The following is a 20,375-nucleotide window of genomic DNA, read 5'->3' as shown; positions in this document are numbered from 1 at the left end:
TATACCAAAAAAAACCAAAGTAGGAGCATGCATAACTGGGACAAGTGACCTGAACTGGCCACAGGGATATTCCACACCAGAGAACACAATGCCTGGTATATAAACGGGGGGGTTACCCAGGAGATCGGTGGATCCGGGTACAGGAAGGGGAGTCTGGCATTGGTCAGTGCCTGGTGTGCAATTGCATTGGGCATCACTTGTTTGTCTTCTTCTTCCCCATTATTATTGTATTTTACTTTCTTCTCAATTATTAAACTGTTCTTACCTCAACATACAAATTTTACTTTGACTCTCACTCCCCTTCTACCAGGGTGAGGGGAAAAGAGACAGGAGTTGAACAAGTGGCTACAAGGTGTTTCATCTCCAGCTGGGCATAAAACTACGACATGTTCCTGAATATGTTATTTTATACAGAAAACTGAAACAACATTTCAAAAATGTGCAAAAGGTCAGGAGTAGCAAGTTCAAAACCTGCACTCCTCCAACTGATCTCCACAGAAGGCAGCTAACAAGGCACTGTTTTCAGCAGTTTCCTTCTAAGGAACTCACTTTTAGAGGTGTGATGACAAGAGAAAGACTATGCTCCCATCTTTCCTTCACTAGTAAAATTACTGAAGAGGAATAAGGTAGAAGAATCCTTTTTACCAGCAAATCACAGAAACTCTCTGACCTTTGCTGTTACAGAGGAAACCACAGACTTTTTAATGCATTATTTATTCCAAGTACTCAGGTCTGATCAGAGGAGATAAATGTAATGAATACTTGAGATTTAGAATTTAAAACTAATTAAGTATGCATATACAAACTTTTATTTACATAAGGCATCAAAATTGCCCTTTTAACAAAAGGGTCATTTTTCCCTTTAACGAATACTTTGGTGAAAGAAGTGTCACTTTTAATAAACTAATATTCCCTGGTATACTTGTTCTGAACAAGCAGGTATAATCCCATGTACAAGATGAAAAACCACAAAATATCCAAGCATACTGTTTCATTAATTACTCTGTAGAACAAAGAATTAAGGCTTGTTTGCATCACAATGATGATCAATCATGCATCATTTATTCCCACAAAGAATAAAATCCATTTCCAAGTGAAGCAGGAATAGCAGTAGTTTTGTATAATCCCCATATTGTTTACATGAAACAAAACCAATTTGGCATCTTAGAAATTAGATTAGAAAGTAGGGGAAAAGAGAGGAAAACAAAAAATGGTTCTTGCTTCAGAATCCTTTATAAGCATTTTCAGTTTCCACTTGCAGGAACCCTTCAGTTTAAAAAGAAAAACTGGGACTTGTCAAAATTTGAACTAAAAACATTTTCAGAAAGACTAGAGTTATGGTTTTATGGATGATGAAGTATCTAGAAAAAAAAATTGTTTGGAATAATGAATTCCACACTGATATCCCCAAATAAATGGCATATGTACATTAGGCTGAGGCTGTTTAATAGGTGTGATTTATAAAAATGGTAAACCTGTATTATGCTTCGGCCTGATGTAATAGTTCCTGAGTTTTAGATCACTGCTAAGCCACAGCAGACAAAACTCTGAATGATGTAATGAAAAGTTTTGCAAATCACTTTCAGCAATAGTACACATTTTGTTCAGCAACTTTCAATCATCAATAAAAGTCAGTCTTCCAGGTCCTTCATTTTTCATCCACCTCCGGTATCTCTTCCATCGGGGATCCATGGCCATCTTCTTCTTTAACTCCTCCTCTTGTTCTCGTTTATACACCTAGTAAGACAGACAGAAGTTTAATAAGGATGAAAAAAAGCTTAACTGAGCCTCGAGTGAGGTCTAAGTGTTTATTTGCCAGCTTATTGTTTTTACAAAAGACTGAATTGCAGTGCAGAAGCAGATCCCGACCAACACAAAGCTGGAGCACCTGCAGCCCAAGAGCCTAGTGCTGCTCAAGATGATTTGTGCTTTTGCTGAGAGCAGAACTACCTTCCTGTAACCTCCAAAACATTTTTTTTGCTATAGAAATAGATGCTCAAGGAATTCAACAAAAGAAAATAGACACTAAACAATGGCTAATGTTCTAAAAAGCTAACCTTGTGAGTCCCTTTCAGCACACACATTGTACAAGGCAGCTGTTCAGCTCTTTGTTTTAGCTGTTCTCCTTTTTCAAAGTCATCATCTAACAGAATACCACTATGGAACTTTTTGTTCCTAAGTAGAGTTCTCAACAAAGTTGAGAATATCTCAAATATCTCTGTATCCAATATTTACAGTATTAAAAGATAAACAATTATATTCTGTCAAGGAATGGTGTCACTTCAATGGAATCTACAGTTACCAACAAAGTCAATAATTTTTTTTAGGAAGGTCAAAAAAATGCAACAGCATCTGCATTTTATCTGGAAGGTAGTTTATGTAGATGCAGCCAGCATAAATCTCAATACCATCCATGATTTTATCATCTCAGTGTCATGTGACTTAGTCTGACTCAAACACCAATTAAATTTAGAGCTCTGCAATGTGCAAACACGACTTTAAAAAATTTTTATAGATGGCTGGCTACATGAATACACAAACTCAATGCTCAGTGATCATAAAGGTTTTAAGAACCATTAGGAAACAGCAGAAAAATTGTGGAGCTCTATAATGCACCTGTGTATTGAATTCCTGGGCTTTCCCATTCTAAAACAACACTGGAAAACTGAACAATATGTAGATAGACATCTCCAGTGATGAAGGAACAGACATGCTTTTGGGGAGAAACACTACAATGTTATTTTTCAGCCTAAAAAATACATGACTATGTTTCAAGTAAGGATATAGCAGTGATCCACAAAAGCACAGCTAGCACAAGAACAGAATAAAGCACAATTATTCTCCATTTCCATTAATACTGGAATGAGCAGGAGTCCAAGTGGCTTAAAAAAAAATCCTCTTCTACCAACTTCTACAAGTATTGATGAACTCATGACCAGATGGCACAGCAGACACTGAAAAGTTTAGTGCATTCAAGTGACTAGGTAAAAACTCATTAAAGCAATTACCTACAAAGACATCATTTCCTCTTCAGAAAGTCACAAAGCTGCAAAATATGTTGGATAAATATTACTACAGAGTTGCAGCTGTCATGTACTTGTCAGGGAAAATCAACTGCTGGCCACCACAGGAGACAAGTGTGAGCTAAAAAGACTCCACTTGTGGCAAATACAGCTCTTCTACATGCAGTGACCATATCATCCTTAGTTAAAAACTGCATGGATAAGAAACCAGGGCATTTTTTTCTCTACGACAGGATATCCATCCCATCTTTTTCCATATTAAGATCTAATATGGAAAAAGTTAAACATTTAACCAGCAGCATTACTCAGTCTTTGGACTTCCAGATTGTTTTCCAGCAAACCCATCCTAACCGAACACATATACACACCTGGCATCTAATCCTTTCCTTACATTAACACCTATTTTACTATTTTTCTCTTCAAGTTTGTAGGGTAATTCACCCCTGTCTACTTTTGAAGAATTATTCTCTTATCTTTGGTGTCCTGCCACCATCCCATCTCTTTTCTCAGCATATGCAGAACAGCAGCACCATCTCCTTTTCCCCTTAATCGGACTAAGTTCATATTCTCATGTTTCTTTAGAATCCTCCCATCCAAATGGCCCACAGATACACCTCTGTGCATCAACAGAACGGTTTGGTCAACCTGCCATGCCCCAGCATCCCAAATAATTCTGGACTGCAAATTCCATGTGGCCGATGTTTCTTCTCTGCTCTCACAGAACTAGTGACTATCTAGTATTGACTATTGGCTATCCATGGCAAGAGATAAGTTGTGGCCAGTGGAGGTTTTTATGCCATCCTTACTTGGATAAGTATACAGCACTGTAAGAACAGCCCATGACTCACCACAGGCCAAAGAACTGTCAAAGGACAGATCAGAAAACCAAAACAAAACAGTATCAAACAATCAATCAAAACCCCCTGAGCCGGGAATTAACAGCTTAGAAGACTGATGAAATAGGAGTTTCAGACAATTCAAACAATTCTTATTACAAATTATTACTGTCAGGAGAACAGACAATAGTCTTCAACCTACTAAAACAGCACACTGTCATTATTGCTCTGGGAGTGCTGGATAACTAACATTAGTTTTTCCACCAAGGCTACTGATAAGTAACATAGAGAAGAGAAATTTTCAGTTTCCCTGAAATTTCAGTTTCCCTGATAGACCTCAAAGACTAACTAGCAAAAAAAAGATGAATGTATGTAAAAGTAGCTGGAACCAGTGGATGAACAGATAATAAGGAATACAGTGGTGGTTTTGGATGTAACAAGAACTAATAGCACATGCCCAAAGAAAAAGGTCATCTGTAATATTGAAGCACTCAGTCAGTGTGCTTCAAACCATCACAGATCCCTTCATACAACCCTCTAGAACCATAAAAGGATGGATGCATGCAAATTAGCTCTAGGAAAAGTGACATTTATGTATTAGCTAGGAAGTATACTGTAATGAATGTATATGATCATGATGGAATAAATACTCCTCCGTAAAGTTTCACAACACACATTTGATTAGAGAATATATGCTTTGGGTGTGTCCAGTGCTGTAATAAGGAATGCCTGTTTACTAATATTTCAAATTGTGCTAGAAAGTTTATTTCCTGGCCGATTTCAGTATCATTACCCACCTCATAGTTTTCTCGTATCCATAGCTGCCGTTCAAGAAAGGTCTCTTTTTGATGATCTTCCAGACTGTCAAACTGAGACTGAGACATTTTCATGTATCTTCGTATGATATACAACTTCTCTTCCACACCATACTCTTGCCCTTTAATAGTGAAACAATAAATCCACCAGCAGTACCAAACTACGTATTTACACCAGTAAAAAGGAGCAAGAAGGATCTGAAATAGAAGGATATCATATATTTTCGGCTTCTGATAACCACCCTTTATATCTATTTTATTTTTAATAATGTCTTTGATAATTTCTTCCTCCTCTTCACGAATTTCTTCTTTAGATCGCCTGTTCTTGCCTTTTTCTTTAGCCTTGTTGAGTAAACCTTGTTGCCTGGCAATCTCAGTAGCTTGTATACGGTATTTTGGCACAGATGCTAAGTAGTTGATAGCTTCATTGTAACTACTCCACCAGCTGAAGAACTGTAATTTAAGAACAGTTAAAGTAAAAACCATGTTTTAATACAGACACATTCCTATCTAGGGGTTTGCCAGGAAAAGAAAAAGTAATGCTGTCACACATTTTAACCACAGTTACATTACAGTAATGGCAAAAAGTGAACCTAACAGTACTTCTGTGGTATCACAGAACCTATAATCATCACTCCAGAGTAAGTGAAACACCTGGAAAATGGATGTATAGATGTGTATCTCACAGCAATTTATGATGACAAGGAAGACCAAGCAGACCCTGTTTTGAACAGTTTTGTTCCCAAGTAGAAGGCAACCTCCTGCAAGTTAATATCAGGCTGTGCCAGCCATTCTCAGAAGCCCCTCCTCTTATATTTATAAATATAGGAGCTAGTATATGAACATTTAAGTATAAAATTGTTGCCCATTTAAAACAATTCACTGAACATAGACTAAGTGTATGACATTTTCATTAGTCTGGCAGTGTCCCCTTTACAAGACTCAACATACCTCTCTGATCTCCAGCTGCCCTCTGGATTTCAAGAGAGTGGGGGAAAAATACCCCAAACAACAAATCAGAGATATACTGCCTGAGCAAACACAGAATCATAGAACATCCTGAACTGGGAGAGACCCACAAGGATCATCAAGTCCAACTCCTAGCCCTGTACAACACAACCCTGAGAATGCTTCCTTCTGAAAACAGAAGAATCACAAAGGACTAGCTGACAGCTGATGTTGTTTCCATCTAGTGTCTTGTAAATGACCTGAGATGAGGCATGAAAAACATGGAAGAAACTAGATAGGCACAGGATGGAAAAGGTAACAGCTCACTTTCATTCTCGGGGACATCCAAGCATGTCTCACTGAAGCAACATTTTGAACAATGATGCATCTTACACCATTTACCAAGACTATAAACTCACTATACAACCTTAGCAAAGGCCAAGAAGCAGAAACAACAGAAAGCAAGATGGGCAAAACAGTTTACACAGATGCTTACACTGAATTTAGAATGATTTGGCAGTTGGACTCCAGGAAAGTGAGTGTCTGCACTTACAGACAAAATAAGAAATAAGATGTGAAATGAAACTTTGCCATTGGAACTACATCTGAAGAGAAATAAGGTATTTGGTTGAATGTGCCATTAGAATTTATTATTTCAAGTTTTCAAATTCTGAGCAACATACTTTTTCTTCTAACTTCCAATATCCCATTAAACACTGAGCTACCTGCACCACAGCATAAACTGTATCTTCATCTCTTAAAATTCTTGGGTGTTTTTAATGATGTTCTGAACCAGTGATTTAAAAGATGCTAAAGAGAAGTTATGCATTTTCATCCTCTAGTCAACAACGGCACAAGTTTTTTCATCTAAAACACAGGGGTTTTCTTGGCCTTGGATCTACTACCTTTGCAATAAACTCTGCTGAACTGAATTTGCTCCTCTCCTGACTTCATCTATGTGGTGTTTGAAATACACCGCAATGCAAGAGTCATACATTTGTAAACTCCTGACATTCAGTCCTATTATCTGAATTGAGCCTTGAATTCAGTTTGCTACTAGTCTTTTTTTTTTTTTTTTTTCTAATTTACTCATGCATATTGACAAACTGACACAAGTTATTTGGGGCACTAGTCCTGCCTGAGCTACTCTGAGCCAGTCAGGGAGAACCTAGTAAATTCTTCAGTAAATACATACCTTGTCTCAACAAGATTAAAAGAAATAATCTCTACCCTTGTTCAAGGTACCAAGGGAAGTCAAAAATCTGCTAAGTACCTCCTAACTACAGGATTTTTATGGACACCACCACAGCACACAGGAAACAGGGCTCCTCACTGATACTTTTTATTAAATGGCACTTTTTGAGAGCTGCCACTACTTCTCTCCTTGTTCAGAAACTCACAGAGCAGTACATGTAAACACAAAATTTTACCTGAAAGACGGAGATGGCACACACTGTAACTAGGATCACTATTGTGACATCTACTTTAGGTGCCAGTCTCCTGCTGTAGTAGTGGTAATAATGCCTGTAATACTCTTCAGGATGATCCAGCATGTAGTCATAATCTTTACGTGTTTCTTCATCCTGCAGGATGAGATGAAAAACTCATTCAGGTTTTAATTCCTGCTTTCACTTGCTCTATTTTACCTCTGTTTTACATCTCATTAAGGACCATGCTGCTGTAAAACTGATGACAGCCCAAATGAGTATGAAACAGGAAATTTGTTCTTTTCCCATATTCGCAATTAATTTGTTCTCACACTTATCTGCCCATGCACATATGACATGTTTACTCTTAAAATGAATAAGCAGGTACTGTGCAAAGGCATTTAAAACTAGAAAACAGTCAAGCAACTAAAATCCATAGAGTAAGTTGTTTAACTTCAGAATGGGAAGTCCAGATGGACTGGAGTTAATAAGCATTGCTCAGGAAAAGATTTTCAGACTAAGAACCTATTAGGAGATTGTTTTACAAAACTTAAAGGAATTAGTTTACAGGGCTAGGGAATCTGTCTAGTGGAAGACCAATTCAAAACCTCATTGTTCTCATGTTCTCTTGAGTTTTTCATCATTTTCCTCCACGTAATTGTGGAATGGGAAATTTAATTTTGCCAGGCTCAACTGCATTCCTTTCAAACTCCATCCCCCCCTTCCCCTTCGGGGTAAAAAAAAAGAAAAAAAAAAAAAAAAAAAAAAGAAAAAAGTTCCCTTTTCTAATCCCTTGTAGCCTTAAAACACTTACAGGTCTCCTTCTTCCATTCCTGGGTTCCATCTTTGCCAAGTCACACATGCTTTGCCCTGAGAAGCCTTCCCTTACAGATCCCATATGTCACTGCTACTTTTAAAGGTATGCCTCCAAGATAAAGCCCAGTTGGTTGGTTATAAATAAAATAAAATAAAATAAAATAAAATAAAATAAAATAAAATAAAATAATAGAAAAAGAACGAATTCTAGACACAGAAGGATTTCCAAGAGCGTTCCATCCTCCTTCCTGCGCTCTGGGCTGGCTACGGAAGGCGGATTTCGGGGTGTTTCTCCTCCCGGCCCTGACTGCTTACCGGAGCGGCTCCGGCCGCGGCGGCGGTCCCGCTCTCTCACCTTGAGGGTCTCGTAAGCGGCGGCGATGAGCAGGAACTTCTCGTGGGCCGCCTGGGCCGCGTCGCCCTCGCCGCCCGCGGGCTCCCCGCGGTAGCGGTCCGGGTGGAACTGCCGGGCCAGCTGCCGGTAGGCGCGGGCGATCTCCGCCTTGCTGGCCTGCCGGCTGACGCCCAGCACCTCGTAGCAGACTCGGCGGCCGCAGTAGAGGCGGTCGGTGAGGCCCCGCGCCGGCCGCGGCAGCAGCGCCGCGCACAGGCACAGGCAGAGCGCCCAGCGCCCGCCCGGGCACCGCGCTGCCGCCGCCGCCGCCATGTCTCCGCCGCCGGGGCCGGGCCGGGCCGGGGCGCGCTCCAGGCCGTGCGCGCGGCCGGCGGCGGGCGGCGCGAGCGCGGGGGCGCGGCAGGGGCGGGGCGCGCTCCCGGGCGGGGGGATGGGGAGCGGGAGCGCGGCCTGGTGGAGGCGCCGGGACGGGCCCTTTGTCCCCGGTTTGTCACCGGCTGCTGCCCTCCCGTCCCGTCCCGTCCCGTCCCGCTGTTCCCGGCGGCGGTGGGCCTTTGCGCTGCGCCCGCGCCAACGGAATGCTGGGATGCCTTGGGAAGGGCGCTGCCGGCAGGGCGATGAGGCGGTCCTGCCTCTGAACTCAGCCCTAGTGAGGCCGCGTCCGAACTGCTGTGTGCAGCTCTGAGCTCCACAGCTCAAAAACACACAGAGATACTGGAAGGGGGCCAGAGCAGGCCACAAAGGTGGTCGGGGTCTGGAGCAGCTCTCCCATGAGGAGAGAGTGGAGGAGCTTGGCCTGTTCAATCTGGAGAAGAGACGACTCATTAATGGATACAAATATCTCGAAGGCAGGTACCGAGAGGGTGCGGCCAGACTCCCAGTGGTGCCCAGCGATAATATGAGGAGCAAAGGCCATGAACACCAGAAGTTTCACCTCAACATGAGGAAGAACCTCTTTACACTGAGTGTGGCAGAGCACTGAGCGGGATGCTCAGGGAAGTTGTGGAGTCCCTCTGGAGATACTCAAAATCCAGCTGGACACGTTCCTGTGTCACCTACTTTAGGTGACACTTGCCAGGGGGGTTAGAGTAGGTGATCTCCAGAGGTCCCTTCCAACCCCAGTGATTCTGTGGTTCTTCCAGGGAAGAAACCTTTGGAGTACTTCCCGAGCCTGTACCTGGTGCAGGCTTTCTCCTGGCAGAGCTCAGGGTCTGACTGTAGCAGCGTGGAGATGGATGGTGGTTGCTGCTACCTCTCCCTGGAAAGCCTCTCTTCTGGAGAAGCCGCTGGGGTGGGCTCACAGGCAGTCACTCAAGTCCACACACACACACCCCACAGCCAGCTCAGCGAAGAAAGGCAGGAAGGGTCTCCTGTATGAATTCCAGCGAAGTTTATTCTGCAGATTCACGTGGAAGGTTTCAGGGACAGGAAGACCCAGATCAAAGCAGACCTAGGGTTGAGTACGGGGTCAGGAGCTGATGGTCTGAGCACAGGGGCAGTACAAGGGCAGGGCAAAGGGCAGTGACCTATAGAGCTTATGGGGGCAGACCATCAGTGAAAACACTGGGGAGACCGATGGGGAAACAGGGAAAGGAGAAACCTTCTCGATCTGGGGACATATATGAATGATAGATGTGGCCAAGGCCCACGGGCCAATGGGAAAAGCAAAACTGAGCTAGATTAACATAAAGCTGTAGAGCACCCTGGAGGAAAGCCTTATTGCTCACCCTAAGCCATGAGCTATTCTTGGAGCCAGTGGTAGATTCTTCCAGGCCAAGGCCTTAGAAATTTCTTTGACAGGCTTAGCAATGCCCACACCTGACCACCTGTCATGTGGGGTCCAGTGCAGCTTGACTGGCAGTCCCACACTGGGAACTGACCTGTGCACCCATCTATTGCACAGAATCATGGGGCACGCTCCTGCTGCTGCTGCCTGAAATCACAACTGATAGGTGACCTCAGCTATATCTAGAAGTATCCTAAGGGAGGGTGACAGGATTCCACCTGAGCACAAAAAGGGATTTCTTTACTGTGCAGGTAACTGCCCCCTGGAACAGATTGTCCAAGGAGGTTGTGGAGTTTTCCTCACTTGAGAGATTCAAGAAGTGTCTGGATGCAATCCTGTGCTATGCTGTCTAGGGTGGCTCTGCTTAAGCAGAGGACCAGATATCCTTCCAGCCTGACCCATTCTGTGATTCAGAGTGATTCTGTATGCACAGCTCCCTGACATGGTGGCTTCAACAGTAAGTCTGCCACCTGTGATGTCCTGTACCCTGACCTGTCCAAGGAGTCTTGGACAGGTCAGGGTACAGGACTCCCTAGGAAAGGAGGATTACATCTCTGCTCTGGTGTAACCAGCTGGAACATCACCTCAGCGTTCGACCTTTCCTAGGAAAGCAGATATGGGCTTGATGATGTAAGTAATCACCACAAAAATGCTCAGCTCATCAGAGACCATGTGCTGTTCTTTAAGCTAGAAATGAGTGTGCTTCCGATGTGGCTGGTCTCTGCCTGTCATCTTTCCGCATTAATAAATGCTTATAATTTCTATCACTTCTGGGTGGGTCCCAAATCTGCTTCTAAAAAAAAAAAAAAAAAAAGGGCACCGCCTTGCAGTTCAGTAGAGCCCAGCCTCTCAGCATTGGAGGCTGGGAGTCAACTCCTCAGGCCCTGGGCTTAAAAATTGTGGTGGGTTGACTTGGGCTGGGTGGCTGGTGCCCACCAAGCTGCTCTATCACTTCCCCTTCTCAGGTGGATGGGAGAATTAGATGCAAAACGACTTATTGGTTGAGATCAGGCAGTTTACTAAGCAAAAGTGAAAACTTATGCACGCACAAGGAAAGACGAAGAAAATAATTTTATTCTTTATTTCCTATCCACAAGCCATGTCTGGCCATTTCCTGGAGAGTGGGACTTCAGGATGCATAGAAGTTGCTCTGGAATGCAAACACTGTGAAAAAATGAATGCCCCCTGTTCCTCCTTCCTCCCTCAGCTTTTATATCTGAACTGCCATCATATGGCACGGAATATTGCTGTGGTCAGTTTGGCTCAGCTGACCTGGTTGTGTCCCTCCCAGGATCTTGCCCACCCCCCATCCCCTTGATGGAGGGAGGAATGTTGGAGGGACAGCGCTGGTTCTGGGCCATTGCTGCTCAGCAATAGCCAAAACACTGGTGTTATCAGCACCTTTCCAACTACCGATGCGAAGTGCAGCAAGATGAGGGCTGTTGTGGGAGAAATTAACTCCCGCTCAACTAGACACATTACGCAAATGCAGCAAAAATGGTGCACAGAAGCTTTTGTCACCTTTTTTTCCTGACAAGCGAGAAACAAGCTATTTCTATGACACCTGTCACTGGCACTCAAGTCTGCCTTGGGAGTAGCCCTGGAGCTGTAGGGAGACGTCACCAGCTGCCCGCGTGCCCCCTGCAGGCAGCAGGACGGGAGCCGGGAACGGGCGCCACGCTGTCTGCTTCCAGCGGCGCCTCGGCGGGGGCGCCTTGCCAGCGTGCTCCGTGCAGAGGTCACATATGGCATCGCAGAGTGTGGCAGAAAAACGCAGTGTAGTGGTCTCTCTGAGCAACCCCAGAGCGGCAGGCGAGGATTTCTAGGGAGCAGCTCTATCCCTTGGGGATATGCTTTGGACGGGAGGCTCAGCAGCGCCCCTGGTGCCGCTCGGTGGGCGTGGCCATGCGGTCAGTGGGCGGGGCCGCCCGCTGTGGGCGGGGCTCACCTCCCCCCCCCCGTGCCAGCTCAGCTCAGCTCACCGCGGCCGCGCGGGGGCGCCCCGCACCGCTGGCTCCGTCCGGGCCCTGCGCCGCCGAGCCGAGCGCGGAGCCGGCGCGGTCGCCATGGAGGTCAGCGCGGACTCCGGTCAGTGCTGCCCGCCTAAACCTCCTCCTCGGGGCCCGCCGGGCGGGGCGGCGGCGGCGGGGCCGGGCCGTGTGCGCGGCGGAGGCGGGCGGTGGGGACGGCGGCTCTCCCTAAATATAAACTGGTGGTGACAGAAGAGCGGGCGCCGCCACTGTGGAGGGGAGCCGCGGGGAGCAGGACGAGAAGGAGAAGGAGGGGGTGGAAGAGGTGGAGAGGGAGGAGGAGAGAGGCGGCCGCCGGCCGGGTGCCGGTGCCGGGGAGGGGTGGGAGGTGCGGAGCGTCTCATTCACGCCGCCTCCCCTCCCTCCTCAGGCGGCAACATGGCCGCGGCCGCGCAGGACGAGTTCAGTAAGTGCTCGCGGCGCGGGCACTCGCGGCGGGGCGGGCGGGCGGGACGGGGAGTCCCCGCAGCGGCTCCTCTGCGGTGGGGCCCGGCCGGGCGGTGCCGGCAGCGGGGCCGGGCCGGGCCCGGGAGGCCATCTCGGGAAGCGGAAACCGGGAGCAGCGGCACCTCCCGCATCCCCGGCACCTCCCGCATCCCCGGCCCTCCGCCGCACCCGGCTGCGTGACCTTGCGGGGAGGTGGCGGCGGGTCCCGCCCGGGACGGGACGGGACGGGAGCCCGGGCTGGCCCCGGTGCCGGGGAGCGGCCTCCGCCCACCGCTCCGGACGGGCACGAGCGGCAGCGCCTCTGCCCGCCGGCGCTTCCGCCCCGCGCTGTGCCACCGCCGCCTTCGAGCCGCAGAGCCGTGTGAACGCCGCGGGCCGGGGCGGGCTCCCGGGCCTGAGGAGCCGTGCCGGGCGGGGGTCCGGGGCGCACCGCGGCCGCCCCCGCAGCGCTCGGCACATGACCGGAGGTGCCGCCGCCGCCGAGCGTTCCTGACGGCGGAGCTCGGCCCTGCCGCCTTGTCACCTCCAAAACCCCTCCTCAGAGACTTCGAGAAACCACACGATCGGCTGCTTCTTTGCAGAAGCTTATGGAACTTAAAAAAAAAAAAAAAAAAAAAGTGTTTTTTCTTCCCTTGCTTTTCCTGGTCTGGAATAAAGCTGGTTCTTATCTGTGAAGAGTTAATAGCAAGATAGCATATGACTCAGCCAAACGAGAGGGCCTTTGGTAGCCCTGAAATAGTACTTGGCATTCATCAGAGAGGAAGGGCAGAAGAAATACTTTGAACATATTTGAGCACTATTGGCTTTCAGTACTAAAGAATTTCTCTGTGCTGTTTCTTCGTTTATTGGTTGGTTTGTTGGTTTGTTTTTTAATTGTGAGCTTCTGTACAGACAACATCCTAATTCTGCTCTTTGTTGGATGTTACGGGAACTAGGCTGTGATATGATAGTGGTGGGGATGTCCCTTACATACCCAAGGTTCCATGGTGGAGTAGAGAAGAACCTTGATCCAGTACTGATCCTAGAACTGGAGGACCCAAATGCCAAGCTATTTTTTCCATTAACAACTGGGGTAAATTGATGTAAGGGCAGTGAAAGCTCTCACTGCTGCTGTCATCCAGGAGATTCTGTTGTTGGTTTTACAATGCTGACGTGATTCCTCTTGGTGAAATCAGTCAGTGTAAGGTCTTTTCTTTGTAACTCCGTAGCTTTTATCTGTGTGTAACCTAGCCTTCCAGGCTCTAAATCTGATCCTGCAAAAAATTACTCCTCAACCACATACCTATTGCTCCACAGCCTTTTCTCCTAAGCTGGGCTAGAAAGATAAATGTCCCTAGACTGAGATTAGTAATTACATTATGTCATTCAGGTTATTTGACCACTGCATCCTTCAAAAATGCAGGAGTTTTATTGGATTGTTTAGAAATCTTTTTTCTTTGGGTGGGGGGAGGAATCTCTTTTTGGAAATTTTTTTTTGTTTAGTTTGGTTTTTTTTTTTTTTTTTTGTGGTGCCTCTCTCTCGCTGAATAGAAAGTACTGTAATCTTAAATAAATAAATTAAAAAAAATTAAAGCTAATGAAAAAAAAAGTAACTTCCTGTAGAGAAAGAGGGAAACTAAGCCTCCACGTAGGCTTACTGTCTTTTGATACATTCAAATAATTAAATTTCAGGATATTTGGAAAGAAATCCTTTCTTTTATAGGATGATGACTAGTCTTGAAACAATAAGAATAATTACCATTAGTTTTAGATTGAAAAACTAGGTTTCCTTGCATTATATTCACATGGCTGTAGGAAACTTTCATCTGTAGCGCCAGTCAAATACGGAAACTCTGTAAATGCTGTGTAAGGGATGCTTCTCATTTTAGAGGACAGCAGCATATCTTAGGGTGCATTGGAAGGCAGCATAAGATATGGCAGTTTAAAAATTAATGCAAAATCAGTAAATTTGCCCTAAAGACGTGAGTTCAGATGCAAGAGAGCCAAGTTAACCTCGAGTAATCGTAGTCATCTATTCAAATGGAGAACCTGTGCCTGGCATATTGCAAATTATTTGGGTTCTGGTGTACTATTCAAACTTTTACACAAGCTTTTCTATAAAGGAAGGAATAGGATAGGAAAAAACCATAAAATATCCCCCCTCCAACAGGCCTTTCTAGCCTTTTCCAGTCAAATCTTGTAAAACAGCCTGATGACTGGCATGTTTATGCAAGTACTCCCTTTAAGGTTTTTGGTTGTAGGCACACAATGGGTTACTGGTAGAGACAGGAATAGCACAAGCAAATCCTGACTCACTGTTTGCTGCTATAATTGTACCATATATATTTTCTCCCAGAGGCTTATAACATTTGAACAAGAATTTGACTTCTATTTTAGTAGTTGCACAGCAGATGAGAACTTTATTCTTTCTTCTGCATATGGAATAATGCAGAAGCCATTGCTTAGTTCTAGAGAGAAAAAAGGATATATTTGAGCTTTTGTTTTAGCAGGAACCTGCCCCTAGAACTACCTCTGCCACCCAAGAGGTGAAGTTGCAATGCTTTTGTGCCCAGGACTCTTGATTTGATGTAGGGCCCTTTATTTGATATAGGCCCTTTGGAGAAAATGTGGGGAGATGCTTGTGTATGCAATGGTTCTACAGAGTACAGGTAATAGGGGAGGGCTTACGAGGTTCTTGTCTGATTTACTGAAACTGTTGTAGAAATTATTTTGTAGCTGTTCGACCAATCTGTCAAACTGATAGTTGTCAGAAAAGTGAAGATAAGTTCTGAGTTCATGCACAGATCTTCCCTGTTTTGCAGGGGACTCAGACACTCTTTTTAGTTCCTCAGATGTTTTGTGGTTAACAGTCAAACTATGAAGTACAGCTAGTTTGACATGTCCTAGCCCCAGCAGTTTCTTGAGTCAGTTTTCATAAAAAGGAGAATGTGTTTTACTTGATACTCCGCTACACAACTGTGCATCGCTGACAGGTCTGTGTGGACTGACTGGTGTGCTGTACATAATATCCATAAATGCCAGAGGGAGCTGATTTGAAATGGAACTGTGCTTGGCTGAACTGAGAGATTTCTGTGATAAAAGTACAGATTAAGAGTGGCATAGCTACCTCAGTAAAGCCAGGCTTTTTTTTTTTTTTTTTTTTATTTTTTAATAAAAATAAAAATAAACTCTTTGAATTCTTGGCTATATTGAGGTAGTTATTTCACTGTTAATCCATATTTTTATCCTTTTTATGTCTTTCATTTCTCTTTGACAGGCTCCATGTCAGTATTTACCAAATGGAAGGAAAGGACATGTTTTGTCTGTGAGCAGGCTGTAGGGTTTTACTGTTACCTTGTGTGATCACAAGGTCAGTTCTGAAGTAAGAAAACTTAAAATAACACTGACTATTTAATGAATGGTATTGCAGGATTTGGAAGTTTGTGTCTCATTGTCAGTGTAGGGTTTTGTGGTTTTTTTGGTGGTTTTTTTTTTTTTTTTTTGTTTTTTTTTTTTTTTTTTTTTTTTTTTTTTTTTGTTTTTTTTTTTTTTTTAGAATTTGTAGCCATTATCTCATTATCTCTGTTTTGAAAATGATTCTTTTTTGTCTTTGCAAGATTGTTAAGTGCTGAAACCTGTATTCCTCCTTGTAGTCTTAAATGGATATTGGAAAGAACCAGAAGTGAAGCATGCATTTTCTCACAGATAGCTGCATTGCCATGGTAACTTGGGAATTGCAGATTCCAAATACACCGTGTCAGTTTTTACAGATTGGACACTGGTGTTAGAAATAAGGATACAAAGATATATCATGTTTTTCTGCCCTTTTGTTTCTTTTATATACAATGAAAGGAAATACCATCTTCACAATGGTATGCAATACAGTGTCTTTTGTTCAGTTCTCCATATTTTTTTTTCCTCAAGAAAATGCCATAAAATTGGTGTTTTTTGTGAAAGTACTACACAGCAGCATGAAAAGAAGTGATAGTGTCAAAATACATGAATAACTGCTTCAAATCCTGCGTGGACTTAGTTGTACATATCATAAAAGGAAAACTACTTAATGATTTTTTTACTCATGCACCTTATTCTTTGTTGTGTTGTGTTTTTTAATCCATAGTAAAATGCTAACTGTCATAACAGTGGCACACATGATGCTTTTAAGATTGCTTTCCAGTTGCTAAGGCTTTTTCTGAACAGTTTTGTCCTTTCTGCCCCCTCCCGCCCTCCTTAGTGTGTAGTAAAGCAAGTTGGACATCTTGCTTTACTTATTTCTACTATCAGATAAGCTCCTAAAATTGCAATTGTGCAGTTTTTCAGTTTGCAGTAGGGGCTGTAAAGTCAGATGGAGAAGATTTTAGCTCTATACTTAAAAACTTCGTAAATGCACAACATGGGGAATTGAGACCAGTTGTGAGAAGACTGTCTTGTTTGATGTATGGTGCATAGTGATCTGCCTGCTGGCTGGGGCTGAATGGAGGGTGTGAAGAGACATGAAGGAGGGAAAGACACTTTCCTCATGCCAGCCAGGAGGTCTGCAGCACACATGAAGACAGGACACAGCGTCTGAGACACAGATACTTCTCCACAGTTACTTTCCTGGACCATTGTGTGTGGCACTTTAAATCTCCAGTGTTTATGCATTCCCATAATGAATGCTGTCAGCTTGAGAAATGGTCTTAATTGTTAGTAGAATAAAAACTGTGGAGGAAATGTTTGATGTACAGTACTTGAGAGGTTTTATAGCTCTTTGTTTTCCTGTCCCACTGCTGTGGATACAGCCTCCATCAGCATCATGGGAGAGTGCTCTGACAAACTCCTGACCAGTTTATTAACTACATCCAGGTCGCCAGTATCCTTGAATTTGCTGAAGTCTTGTCATGGTTATGGTTAAGGGAAGGATATCTGATGACAGTCTTAGGGCTTAACTGACTTTGCAGCAGAGATATGAGAAAAGTAATAAACTTATCTCACAGGCAGCATAAAGAAAGGAGTAGCTTTTTGTCCTCCTGATCTGTTATTATTGTTGTTGATATTATTATTTCCACCATTCTTGTTGCTGCTTGAAACAACAGAATGATGTAGGAAGCTGGAAATGGGGCAGGTGCTTGCAATTCAATGCATTGCTTCATTTCCTGAGTAAATGTGCAAAATGATTTCTCTGCCTTTCAGAAGGTGTGTGTAGTCCAGTGACTACCCACAAATGGCTTTAGAACGATCTTCTGTTGTTACAATTGTTTTTGGTCTGTTGCTGTGTGAAAGAACATGTTGAGAAAATTCCTCAGTTGACTTACTTAAGGATAATGGATCTGCAGTGTTCTCCTGGAGTTCTAGGTCCAAGGGGAAAGATTTGACAGTTTTTAATAATTTTTTGAGCACTTTCAGCTGCTTGATGTGACTTCAGTAGTCCCTTATGCCTGTAAGGTAGTGATACACCAAGGAGGTCCTTGAATGAGGGCTTATTGGGATAATAGGAGTGGGGGAAGGATGGCACAAAAAAGAAGGTGAAAAGAAATCAAATGTCATGATTTTTTTAAAAATTGAAACATGCGATAAGTGTTATAAACCCCTTGACTAGCTGACAATGAGTGGTCTGTGAAATCCATCTGCAATGAGATTGAGTAGTATCTTCAGTTTATATTATAGATATAAATAAACTGCATAGTTTTGTAGTTTCCTTGACAGTAAAATTTCATTGTCCTCTATCTGTTCAGCTACCTGTCGTATTTGCTCAGCAGAAAATGAAATCTTGGAAGGGGTGTGTTTATGTTTAATCTGTATCTGGCAGAGGAGGAAAGATGCTATGAGTGCTGTGATTAGCACAGGTTTTAAAAATAGGACAGTAAGGGCCTCTGAAGCTAAATCATCATAAGTTTGCTGGTTAGAGCTGTATTTGCATTTCAGCATCCCTTTTGTTCACTTGGGTTCTAACCATATCCATTCACCTCAGTCTTTACTGCTGCCCTGTACCAGTGCTTTTTTTTTTTTTTTTTTCCCCCACAGTAGTCCTTTATAGTCAGCCTGATGATCCTCCTCTGCAGAAGGAGGTCTCTCCTTGGTCTCCTTCTAATCTTAGCTTGCTATAGGTCACTTTACATTAGTCTTTGAGGAAATTATTTCCTCCTTGTAGGATGTCTTAAGACCTTTAACCCTTCAAAAGCATTGGGTCTCCTTGCTGCCTGTGAGTCTGGCTCCATTGCTGCAGGATGAATAACAGATGCTCCTGGTCCTGTGCCCAAAGACTCTTCTCAGTCCAGCTGTTGGGAGTGCTGCTGGGGAGGCTTTGCTTTGTTTCTGGTGTGACTGTTGGGGCAGCTGCATGCTGACACTTAAAGTAAGGACTTTTAACCTTGTTTTTATAAAAACAAATGGTCCTCACCCTTTGTGCTTGAGCTATTGACAGAAAATTTTGTTGCCATCTGTTTTTGTGAAATGTTTTTTTGTTCATTCCATTCTGGGTTTGGGGAGTGATGGGCTGGCCAAAGGAAGGTGAATTAAAACATTCCAGCCACTTTGTAGAGTGATAATGGGATCACAGCAGCATGACCTACATTTCACGCTTGTGCTCTTATTCCTGTTGATGATAGTGCTGTCTTTTTGAAAATAGATCAGCTACTTAAAACAAACAAGTAACTGCTTCAGCCAATGTGTGTTCAGATTTTATGTGAGACCTAAGTGCCCCAGTAGACAGGTTAGCCCATGTCAAGATGTCATATGAATACTCCTGTAACCCTAACCTGTGAGTATCAAATTTACCCTGGAACAGTTTGAGCTTCAAAAAACTGATTTTTCACTCTAGCCTGTTTCTTGTGCTTTCAGGTGTGTGGACTGTACGTGCAAAGGCAGCCTTAGTTACTTTTGTCTTTGCTAGGAGAGGTCTCATGTACTTGTGAAGGCTAGTACTAGAAGTCATCAGGCTGGTTTCTACCATCAATAGTTTTCTCAGTGTTAAAAATCTGTGATAGTTGCTGTTGAGATACAAGTACTCTAATGCCATTGTGACATTGTGCAGCATTTCTTCTAAGTCCATTAAGGGATGTTCAGAAAAAGTTTTCTTGCTACAGGAATTTTGAGTTTCAACCAGTTTCTCTTTTTTTTTTTTTTTTTTTTTTTTTTTTTTTTTTTTTTTTTTTTTTTTTTTTAATTAATTGCAGATCAGCTGGAGCGTGTGTTCTTGCGCCTTGGCCATGCAGAAACAGATGAACAGTTGCAGAACATTATTTCCAAATTCCTACCCCCTGTTCTCCTCAAGCTGTCCAGCACACAGGAAGGAGTTCGCAAAAAGGTAATGATACATTGTCCTGATCAAGAAGAAGGAAATGCCCATGATGTATCATGATTCACTATGCTTGGATGTTCTCTGTTGAGAAAATTACTCTTTGAGGAAAAATTATCATTACCATGATAGAGAATTGGTTCATTACACCTCTAGAGCTTAAACAAAGCCATCAGTGCTTGTGTCAGCAGGGGCTTTGCAGATGTATGGCAGCTGTATTTGTTTCCACTTGAGGATAGGATGGAGACTTGCTGCCATAGGGACAGTTGCCATGGCTTCCAGGGCTGTTGAGCTTCTACCTGGCTTAGGGCACTTGTGAAGCAGGCTTGCTTCTGTGCACAAGATACCATGAAGCCATACTCATTGATGCCATAATTGGCTAATAACTGGAATAAGAGCAAAAACCAAGTAATTTTGAAGATGGGGTGTGATACCTACCTGAAAAAATTCAGTTCCCTGGTAAAGAAGACAATTTTATCACAGAATTTATTCAGGTACTTTAATATGTATTTGGGCGACCAAAACTGTTTGGTTTTGCCCGTAACCAGGCATAAGGAACAAGGACCAAGCAGTTCTAGAGGTAGAATTTAACATGTAACTGGGGAATTTAGTTTTCTGCATTAGGTTTTAGTTCTGG

General features: G+C 43.8%; 2 protein-coding genes across 2 annotated transcripts in view; one reads left to right on the top strand and one right to left on the bottom strand.

Annotated features, from left to right (window-relative positions):
* Window positions 1–712: 712 nt before the first annotated feature.
* DNAJC25 (DnaJ heat shock protein family (Hsp40) member C25) lies at window positions 713–8,532 on the bottom strand (the record flags this gene model as incomplete). Its single annotated transcript, XM_083883126.1, has 4 exons — window positions 713–1,737; window positions 4,657–5,127; window positions 7,053–7,205; window positions 8,221–8,532. 4 exons carry the CDS (start codon window positions 8,530–8,532, stop codon window positions 1,615–1,617), a joined length of 1,059 nt encoding a protein of 352 aa, XP_083739252.1. The 3' UTR covers window positions 713–1,614.
* A 3,815-nt stretch (window positions 8,533–12,347) lies between these two features.
* ECPAS (Ecm29 proteasome adaptor and scaffold) overlaps window positions 12,348–20,375 on the top strand; it is a 58,736-nt gene continuing 50,708 nt past the window's right edge. Inside the window, 2 exon segments of the mRNA XM_083883506.1 lie at window positions 12,348–12,442; window positions 19,617–19,747. Coding sequence (XP_083739632.1) covers window positions 12,415–12,442; window positions 19,617–19,747 — 159 coding nt within the window. The 5' untranslated portion in view covers window positions 12,348–12,414.

Source organism: Zosterops lateralis (genome assembly GCF_965231275.1).
Source record: "Zosterops lateralis genome assembly, chromosome: Z".
Taxonomy (NCBI): domain Eukaryota; kingdom Metazoa; phylum Chordata; class Aves; order Passeriformes; family Zosteropidae; genus Zosterops; species Zosterops lateralis.
Note: the sequence above shows the minus strand (reverse complement) of the source record. Positions and strands in the feature narration are given on the sequence as shown.